The sequence below is a fragment of the Halichoerus grypus genome, chromosome 10 (genome assembly GCF_964656455.1).
Source record: "Halichoerus grypus chromosome 10, mHalGry1.hap1.1, whole genome shotgun sequence".
In the NCBI taxonomy this organism is placed as follows: Eukaryota; Metazoa; Chordata; class Mammalia; order Carnivora; family Phocidae; genus Halichoerus; species Halichoerus grypus.
The window spans coordinates 93,478,362-93,489,231 of NC_135721.1; the positions used below are offsets into that span (position 1 = coordinate 93,478,362).

General features: G+C 39.1%; 1 protein-coding gene across 2 annotated transcripts in view; it reads right to left on the minus strand.

The window, feature by feature from the left end:
• The window catches only part of XRN2 (5'-3' exoribonuclease 2), an 87,610-nt gene extending 77,260 nt beyond the window's left edge, over positions 1 to 10,350 (minus strand). For both annotated transcript variants that reach the window (XM_078056856.1, XM_036091486.2), the window contains exon 1: positions 10,168 to 10,350. In XM_078056856.1, coding sequence (XP_077912982.1) covers positions 10,168 to 10,242 — 75 coding nt within the window. In that variant the 5' untranslated portion in view covers positions 10,243 to 10,350. The remainder of the gene's footprint in view (positions 1 to 10,167) is intronic.
• Positions 10,351 to 10,870: the final 520 nt, after the last annotated feature.

Here is a 10,870-nt window from a genome sequence, read left to right on the forward strand (position 1 = left end):
TCAGTTGGTTAAAAGCATCTGCCTTCAGCTGAGGTCATGATCCCAGGGTCTTGGGATCGAGTCCTACATTGGGCTACCTGCTTCTCCCTCTGCCTGCTGCTCCCCCTGCTGTGCACACCCACTCTCTCTCTCTCCCTCTTCCTCTCTTGACAAATAAATAAAATCTTAATTAAAAAAGTAAAACCCAAACCTAAATGGTTTCTCCACTAAATTCTACCAAAGAATTAATACCAGCTCTTCACAATTTTTTCCAAAAAAAGGGAAGAAACACTTTCCAACACATTTTATGAGGCCAATATTATCCTGATAACCAAAACTAGACAAAGATATCACAAGAAAACAAAACTACAGACTCTTATGAACATGGATGTAAAAGTCCTCAGCAAAATACTAGCAAACTGAATCTGGCAATATATGAAAAGAATTATACAGCATGACCAAGGTAGGACTTATCCTAGCAATGCAAAGTTGGTTTAACAACAAAAAATCAATTAATGCAATACATAACATGAATAGAATGAAAGACAAAAATCACATGACCAACTCAATAGATATAGAAAAAGCATTTGAGAATATCCAACACCCTTTCATGATTAAAAACAAAAACCAAACAACTCAAAAATCTAGGAATGGAAGATAAGTGCCTTACATAAAGGGCATCTACCAAAAAAAACAGTTGACATCATACTTAATGGTGATGAAGTAGATGGTTTCCCTTTAAGGTCAGGAACAAGGCAAGGATGTCCACTCTTTGTCATTTCAATTCTAAACTGTCATGGAGGTTCTACCCAGGGCAATTAAGCAAGAAAAAGAAGTAAAAAGCATCTAGATTGTAAAGGAGGAAGTAAAACTCCTTATTTGCATGATGTGATCTCGTATATTAAAAATCCTAAGGAAGCCACTAAAAAATTATTAGAATGAGTTCAGCAAGGTTGCAGGATACAAGATCAATATAAAAAAAGCAATTTAATTTCTATACACTTGCAATGAACAAAAGTAAGAAAATAATTCCAGTCATAATAGTATCCTAAAACTAAAATTAATCAAAGAAATGTAAAATCTATACTCTGAAGTGGATTGTAAAATTCATATGCAATGCAAGAAAGCCAGAATATAGAAAATAATCCTCAAAAAAGAATAAACTAGAGGACTTATACTTCCTGATTTCAAAATTTACTACAAAGCAACAGTAATCAAGACACTATGGTACCAGTACCAGGATAAACATATAGATCAACAGAACAGAAATCAAAGACCAGAAATAAACCCATATACCTATAGTCAACTGCTTCTTAACAAGGTGTCAAGACCACTGAATTGGCAAAGAACACTTCTCAACAAATGGTGCTGTAACAATTGGATAGCCACACACCGAAGAATGAAGTTGGACTTAACCTCACACCGTATGCAAAACTTTACTCAAAATGGATCATACACCCACATTTAAGAGTTAGAAGTATAAAGCTCTCAGGAGAAAACACAGGCATAAATCTTCATGACTTTGGATTTGGCAAATGGATTCTCAGATGTGACACCAGAAGCACAAGCAACTAAAGAAAAAATAAATTAGATTTCATCATCAAAATTAAGAACTTCTTGCTTCAAAGGACACTGTCAAGAAAGTGGAAAGACAACCCAAAATAGGAAAAAAAAAATATCTGAAAGTCATATATCTTTTAAGGGGCTTGTATTCAGAATATATAATTTTAAAAACTCTTCCAATTCAATCAAAGGACAACCCAATTTAAAAACACGCAAAGAATATGAATAGACATTTCTCCAAAAAAGATATACAAATGGCCAATAAGCACATGAAAAAAGATGCTCAGTATAATTTAGTCCTAAGAGAAATGCAAATAAAAACTACAATGAGATATCAACTTCACACCCATTAGGATGGCGAAAATAAAGTCAGGTAACAAGTATTAGTGAGAATGTGGAGAAACTAAAACCCTGAAAACCTGCTGGTGGGAATTAAAATGCTGCAGCCACTTAGGAAAACAGTCTGGCAGTTCCTCAAATAATCAAACATAGAGTTACCCTATAATCCAGAATTCCCACTTCTAGGTATATACCTCGTAAATGAAAACAGGTCCACACAGAAACCTGTACGTGAATGTAGCACCATTACTCATACCAGTCAAAAGGTGGAAACAACCCAAAAGTCCATCAATACACAAATGGATAAACAAAATGTGGTATATCCACACAATGAAGCATTACTTAACCATAAAAAAGAAGGAAGTACTGATACATGCTATAACATGGACGTACCTTGAAAACATAATTTTTTTTGTTTTTAAGATTTTATGTATTTATTTGACAGAGACACAGCGAGAGAGGGAACACAAGCGGGGGAGTGGGAGAGGAGAAGCAGGCTTCCCGCGGAGCAGGGAGCCCAATGCGGGGCTCTATCCCAGGACCCCAGGATCATGACCTGAGCCAAAGGCAGACATCAACGACTGAGCCACCCAGGCGCCCCTGAAAACATAATGTTAAGTGAAAGAAGCCACCCAGAAAAAAACACAGACTATATGATTCCATTCACATGCAAGTCACAATAAAGAAATCTATAAAGACAGAAAGTAAACTAGTGGTTGCTTAGGGATACGAGTAGCAGGGGCAGGGGATAGTGGGTTGGTAGCTACAGCGTACAGGTTTCTTTCTGAGGTGATGAAAATCTTCTAAAACTGACTGTGGCGATGGTTGCCCACATCCATGAATATACAAGAAACTATTTAATTATAAATTTTAAATGGGTGAATTGTATGGTACGTAAGTCATATATCTCAATAAAACTATATAAAAATGTAGCAGCCATCTCCCCCAAAAATAGTATGCTGAGCAAAACTGAATGCAGAATCAGGAACCAACAGCCTCCTTGTTCATTACTGTCCCTCCTCCCCCCCTTAGATTAGTGCCAGTCATAAAAAAAGTACTCAATCAAATAGAAGGAAGAGAGAAAAAAAAGCAGGGTAGGAAACCTGGATTTCACTACATAAAAACAGAGCACTATCTTACACTACACAATATTACCAAAAGTTAGACACAAATATATCCCCACTTTTACTTGAACATACAAACTCCTGAAACTTAATTTAGCAATAACATTCTGAAATATCAAGTGTCTGTACAAAGCAATGTTTGAAGCACTTAACTCGTATTAATTGATTTAATTCACACAACTACCCTGTGTGGCATATACACCACTGATCTTTATTATTCATGAATTCTATTATTTGCTAATTCACCTACTTACTAAAAATTTTTTGGTAACCCCCAAATCAATATTTGCAGCACTCTCACAGTCATTCACAAACATGAGCAGAGCAGTGAAAAATTTGAGTCCACCAACATGAACACTCCCAGCTGAAGTCAAACAAGACACCATTGCCTTGTTTCAGCTCTCACACTGAAATAACCAGAGGACAGAGACTGTAGGGAGCAGCGCAGTATAATGCAAGAAGCGCTAGTTCTTTAGAGTTTAGGAGAGTTTAAGGCATTTTTCTTTTTCTTTTTAAAAGATTTTTATTTATTTGACAGAGAGAGAGAGAGACACACACGGAGAGAGGACAAACAGGCGGAGCGGAAGGTAGAGGGAGAGGGAAAAGTAGACTCCCTGCTCAGCAGAGACCCAGACATGGGGCTCTCGATCCCAGAACCCTGGGATCATGACCTGAGTCTAAGGCAGATGCTTAACCGACTGAGCCACCCATGCGCGCCAAGGCATTTTTCTTAAGAATGGAAAGCTAATGAATGGAGGCCTATATAAGCCAAGGACACAAAGTGAAAACCTGATGGTTGAATGAATAAAGAGTAGTTAAATCAAAAGTAAAGATAAAATGAGGTAAAAAATACTCAATCCAAAAGAAGTGGAAATGGAAACAATGAACAGATGAAACAGAAACCAGCTGATAAATTTAAATCTAACCATACCAACACTCACGTGAAATGTAAATGTCCTTAATGCCCTGCTTACAAAGTGGAGACTAGGAAAACAGTCTGGCAGTTCCTCAAAAGGTAAACAGAATTACCACAAGATCCAGCGATTCTACTAGGCATATACCCCAAGAGCTGAAAGCAGGGACCACTCATAGATACATACCCTAAGCATTGATATGAATACAGATAATTATACACCAATGTTGACAGCAGCATTATTCACAATAGTCAAAAGGTAAAAATAACCCAAGTGTCCAAACAAAATATGATATATATACACACACACAAAATGGGATATTATTAGCCTTAAAAAGGAATGAAATTCTGATACATGCAAACATGGTAAGTCTTGAAAACATTATGCTAAGCGATAATCCAGACACAAAATGACAAATATTATACGATTCCACTTACATTAGGTAACTAAAACAGGCAAATTCACAAGACAGAAAGTAAGAGAGGAGGGAGCACAGAGAATTATTGTTTAATGCGTAGAGTTTGTTTGGGACGATGAATAAGTTCTAGAAATGAATAATGGTAATGGTTTCACAATACTGTGTGTACTTAGTAACACTGAATTCTACACTTAAAAATGGTTAAAATAGCAAATTTCATATTATGTGTATTCTGCCACAATAAAAAAGGGAAGAGATCATCAAACAGTATACAAAAACAAGACCTAACTCTATGCTGCCTATAAAAACACACACTTTAAATATAAAGACACAAAAAGAAATAGACCTAGTCAGAAGACCTGGCTATCTTAATATTGAACAAAACAGATTTCAGAACAAAGGGGCAGGGATACCAGGGATAAAAAAGATAATTTTTAAAAAGATTTTATTTATTTGAGAGAGAGAGGGAAAGCATGAGTGGGGGAGGGGCAGAGGAAGAAGCAGAGAATCACAAGCAGATGAGGCGGGGCTCAATTCCACGATCAAGATCACGACCTGAGCTAAAACCAAGAGTCGGATGCTCAACTGAGTCACCCAGGAGCCCCCAAAAAGTTAATTTCTCAACGATAAAGGAGCATATTCTTCAAGAAGACATAATAATCCTAAGCATTTATGCACCTTATAAAAGAGCTACATAATGCAAGGAGCAAACACCAACAAAAGTGAAACAAAAAACAGATGTAGCCAAATAATTATATATATAATAGATTTCCATACCCCTATCAGTAATTGATAAAAAAAACAAAATTAGTAAGTGTTGTTCAACTCTTCCACATCCTATCAACTAACATGATAACATTTACAAAACACTCCACCCAACAGCAGAACTTACATCTGTTTTAAGGCAAAACGACATTTACCAACACCATATTCTGGGCCATAAAACAAATCAGGTAAACTTTAAAAAGATTCAAATTATGCAGAGTATGTTCTCTGACAGTGAACTAAATTAGAAATCAGTAACAAAGTCTAAAATCCCCAATATTTGAAAATTAAGTAAGAGTTATAAATAACCAAAGGGCCAAAGAAGTCAAAAAGTCTATTAGAAAGTATTTGTTACTGAATAAAAATGAAAACACAACATGTCAATATTTGTGGGATGTAACTGACACAGTAGTAGCAGGCACTCCAAAAACTACATGAGAAGAAACAATGTATCAAAGCAATGACCTCAGCTGCCATCTTAAGAAATGAGGACAAGAAAAGCAGCTAAACCCAGGGTGAGCTTAAGAAATAAATAACAAAAATAAGGGCAGAATTCAATAAAAAGCAGAAGGAACAACAGGAAAAAAAGATGAATGAAATCAAAAGCTAGTTCTTTGAGATCACTCTAGCCAGACTGATAATGAAACAAAAAAGAAAAATTAGTATCAGGAATGAGAAAGATGACATCACTACATTTTCTATTGAGAGCAAAAGGATAGTAAGGAATCCTACGAACAACCGTATGTCAACAAATTTGACTACCTAGATGAAATGGACAAAAATCAAAACACACAAACTCCTTAAAAAAAAAAAAAGATAATCTGAATAGCTCTATGTTCACTTAAACTGAATTTGCTGGGGCGCCTGGGTGGCTCAGACGGTTAAGCATCTGCCTTCGGCTCAGGTCATCTTCTCCCTCTCCATCTGCCTGCCGCTCCCCCTGCTTGTACTCTCTCTCTGTCAAATAAAAAATTAAAATCTTTAAAAAAAAAAAAAGGAAGAAAAGAAACTGAATTTGTAGCTAAAGAATTCTCAAAAAACTTTAGGTTTAGATGGCTTCACTGGTGAATTCTACCAAATACTTAAGGAAGAAATAAAACCAATTTTACAAAAAGTTTCCCAGAAAACTAAGAGGGCATACACTTCACAACTCAATCTGACATCAAAATTACTCTGATACCAAAAGTGGACAAACACCTAAGAACACTGGAAGACAAATACCCTTTCTGAGCATAAAGGTAAAAATTCTCAAGAAAACTTTAGTCAATTGAATCTAACAATACATAAAAATAATATACCATGATCAAGTGGGATTTATCCAAGGAATGCAAGGTGGTTTAACAATTAAAAAAAAAAATCAATGTAGGGGCACCTGGATGGCTCAGGCAGTTAAGCAGCTGACTCTTGATTTTGGTTCAGGTCATGTTCTGATGGTTTTGAGATGGAGCCCCACGTTGGGCTCTGCACTAGGCATGAAGCCTGCTTAGGATTCCTCCTCTCCCTCTGCCCCTGCCCCCCTTCCTCCCTCTCCCTCTCTTAAAAAAAAGGGGGGGGGCAAAAGATCTGAATAGACATCTCACTCAAGAAGATATATGGAAGGCAAATAAGCACCCAGAAAGATGCTCCACATCATTTGTCATTAGGGAAACGCAAATTAAAACCAAGAGATAAAACTACATTGGAAGGACTAAAACTGAAAAAACTAACCATACCAGGTGTTGGCAAAGAAACAGAGCAACTAGAACTCTCATAAACTACTAGTGGCAATGCAAAATTGCACAACCACTTGGGAAAACAGTCTGGTAATCTTTCCTTTTGAAATTACCACATATCTACCATACAATTCAATCATTTCACTCCTAGGTATTTTCTCCAAAGAAATAAAAGCATACATCCACACAAAGGCTTGGACACCAATGTTCATAGTTGTTTTTTGGTTTTTTGGGTTTTTCTGATGGTCCAAACTGGAAGCAATCCAAATGTTCCTTAATCAGATGAATGAATAAACAAAATTTAATATATGCACAACATAGAAACTACTCAAAAATAAAAAGAAACAAACTTCTGCTACACGTAACATGAATAAACTTCAAAATAATTATTCTGAATGAAAGTAACTGAACCACGTTAAAAAAAAAAAAGAATGCCTACTATGTAATTCCATTTATACACAATCGTAGAAAATAAAAACTTATCTATAGATTCAGAAATATACCAGCAGTTGATTAAAGATAGGCAACAGGGTGGGGCTTTAAGGGGAAATAACAAAGGGGCAGATGGAATGTTTTAGAGTATTGTTTATTATCTCCATTGTGGTGATGGTTTCATGAATGTACACATAAGTCAGTATCTATTAAATTGTACACTTAAAATATGTGTAGTTTGGGGTAGGTCAATTACATCTCAATAACGCTGCAAAAGGGGAGTGGGGAAGGGAGAACAGAGAGAAATGAAAAATAAATCAATCAGAGGCCCAGTATCCAGAATTCAGAGGGCAGAGAAAAAGGTCAGGAAAAAAATCAAAGAACATTCTCTAGAATTGAAGAACACAAGTTTCCAGACTCAGTCAGCCAAGTACTGATCAAAATGAATTTAAATTTTTAAAAAACCTATATCTAAGTACATAATCATGAAAGCTTACACTACCAAGGTTATAAAGATCTTTAAAAAATTCAGAAAGAAAAATAGATCAACTACAAAAAGAATGAAAGCAGAAGAACACAGAAATTAAAGAGCATGGTGTTCCACTGGCTTTGACATTAGCTGAGTGACCTTAAGTATATTACTTAACCCCTCTGTGCTTCAGTTTTCTCATCTCTAATAGTAATAATCATACGGTTATGAAGAATTAATAAATCTGTAAAATGCCTAGAACAACACTTGGTACATGCTAAACACTACATAAGTGTGTCGGTTAAATAAATAAATCACATTTACATTCAACTTCTCATCAACAACACTGGATGACAGAAGTCAAAAGAACAATGCTTTCAAAGTTTTAAGGGAAACGTATTTTCAAACTCAAAATACGTTTAGCTAATGACCATTCATGTGTACAAGGATACAACGGACTCAGAAAACTCATATCCCACACAGCACTTCTTAAGAATTCGACTGAAAATAAAAACCAAGGATTTAAGCCAAGAAAGATGATCAGAACACAGTACTTCCAACTGAAGAAAGAAATTGTTAAAAATCTCAAGAAACAGCTTTCCAGCAACCCTAAATAACCAGGTGTGACAGCAATAGAAGTAAAAAACCTCAAGAAGCAGTCTCCAAGAAGAAAGAGGACTTGATAGGCTGAGACAAGAGGGAGTTTGGAATGGGAACGACCTAAAGAGGAAAAGAAGAAAAGCAACACCAAGAAAAAGACAAAAGCAGCACATAACCTGAATCGGCATAGTAAGAATAACTGACAATACTATTTGATTTTTTCAGGTTTTATTTTTTTTTTTTAAAGATTTTATTTATTTGAGAGAGAGACAGAACAAGCCGGGCGGGGGGGGGGGGGGGGGCGCGGCAGAGGGACAAGCAGACTCCCCGCTGAGCGCGTATCCCAACTCGTTGCTTGATCCCAGGACCCCAAGATCATGACCTGAGCTGAAATCAGACGCTTAACTGACTGAGCCACCCATGTGCCCCTAATTTTTTTAGCTTTTAAAACAAATCAGTATTGCCAACGCCCTGACAATTTAAATTTTGGATGCCAACAAGGGAAGAGTGTCGCTGACGAGCTGAGGTGAAGAGTAAGGGCAGCTGGAGTAGAAAAGCTAATACCTAAGCTTCGACAGTGAAAAGTCAAGTGATCTTTATATAGAAGATACAATAAAAAATAAAGGCACATTAAAATTATCAACTTTACCCTTAGAAAAAATAAAGATAGCGATGTACTATTATTAGGAGGATTGGTGTGTGTGTGGGGGGGGAGATTGCATGAGCGACTAAATCCTCTTCTATCATAGCTAGAAATCCACAGCTAGACCCAAAACCAATAAATCAGGAATAAGCATGATATTCAGAAATAGAACCAAAACAGAAGTGGTTATCACTAGAAAGTAAAAATGGAATGGGATGTACGTTAAATTTGATAAAAGTTTTAAAAAACAAAGGAAATGAGCATTCAGTTTAACAGTTTCTCTTTCAGAAAAAAACAAGGAATACTGGGAATACCATCAAAACAAGGCTTTCAATTCCCCCCTTGGATAACAAATAAACAAAAATCAAGATCTCACCACCTTTACCAAAAGAAATAAGTTTTCACAGTGACGGCTGGGTACTTCCTTCAAAAACGAAGGGGTGGGAGGCAAGATGTGACCCTGAACCTTCCCAATCCAAAAATTCTAATTAAGAGTACAAAATCGAACTTGGACTGAAAACACGGAAACGATAAATACAAAACTGAAGAATGGGCAAAAGTCTATATATGTATTAACAAACTAACAACAAAGTGTATTGTTCGAGTGCATCCAGGAATTCCGAAAATTTTAACAAGCAAGCTGTCCAACAGTAGGGGACCTAGACAAGGGGGCACTTATCAGACTTCTATCTTGCCCTAGACCGCTGCTTTTGCCGTCGAATCTAACTACAGCAACAAATGGCCTCTCGCACTGGGGTAAACAACAAAAAAGCTCGCCGCCGGGTATTACTTTATAAGGTTGTTAAAGTCCAGGATCAGCATCTGAGCAGCCCTAACCAACTAACTCTGTGGACGGGCCGGGAGTGGTTCAAAAGCCTAAGACTCTTCCGAAACCCAAACGCGCGGTGCCGGGAGGAAACAAAGCCGTGGGCGGGGCCTTCCCGTCCCGGAAAAAGCGGGCCAGGGAGGAACAGCCCTCAAGCGAGTTCGTACCCCTCTCGGCCCTCGCCCCGCCCCGCCCGCTTTCCCGGGCCCCGACTCCGGGTGCCGGCGCCCAACCGCGTGTCAGACCGCCGCTGTCCGCAGGCCGACAGGGCGGCGCGGGACCCAGCACGGTGACCCCGGGGCTGGAGGCGGGCGCCGAGGGCCGCGGCCTAAGTGCGCCCGAGCACCGGGCTTTAGCCGGGCGGCCGTGAGGCGGCTCCTCACCTTCTCTTCCACGCAGTTGACAATGATGGACGGGTACTTGCGGCTGAGCCAGCGAAAGAAAGCCGGGACTCCCATTGCGGCTGCCCAGCTGGAGGAAGTGGCCCGGCGGGCGGACGAACGTAACAAGAGGCGAGCAGGAGCGGCGGCCGCGGGCACCGGCACTTCCTCCCACGTGCGCGCCGGCGACGGGAAGTGACGTCACGACTGCGCCGCCGGGGACGTCGACCGGCCGAGGGGCGGGGGTGGGGTTCTGCTGCGGACGAAGTGGGGAGGGCTGGCGGGGCCTGGCATGGCGTGCTCGTTGTAGGTGGGGCCAGACTCAGAGTCCGTGCTCCTGCGCGTCTGAGTCGTGTGGGTCCCCGAGCTATGCCTTCGCCGCAGCTTACCCGGGGTAGCGGAATCCCGGCGCTCCGCAGGTCCCCGGGGAGCTCTTTGTAGGTTTATCACTGTTTCTCACCTGTCTCAATTCACAAAATCAGAGCATGTTTAGAATGGGTTTAGCCACTCGTTAGCTCTGTTTCCTGGTTTCTCCCGGTTTTGTGGCACTGTACGTATCTGGTCTATTAAAAGGAGTACTTTTAAATATTTTGCCCTCACGATGTTTGGTTTGCATAACGAGTTCACTATGAATACTTAAAAAATGGAATCTAGCCGGCGTTTAGCATTTAATTCAAATTTCCAGCTACATTTATGAGTATAATCG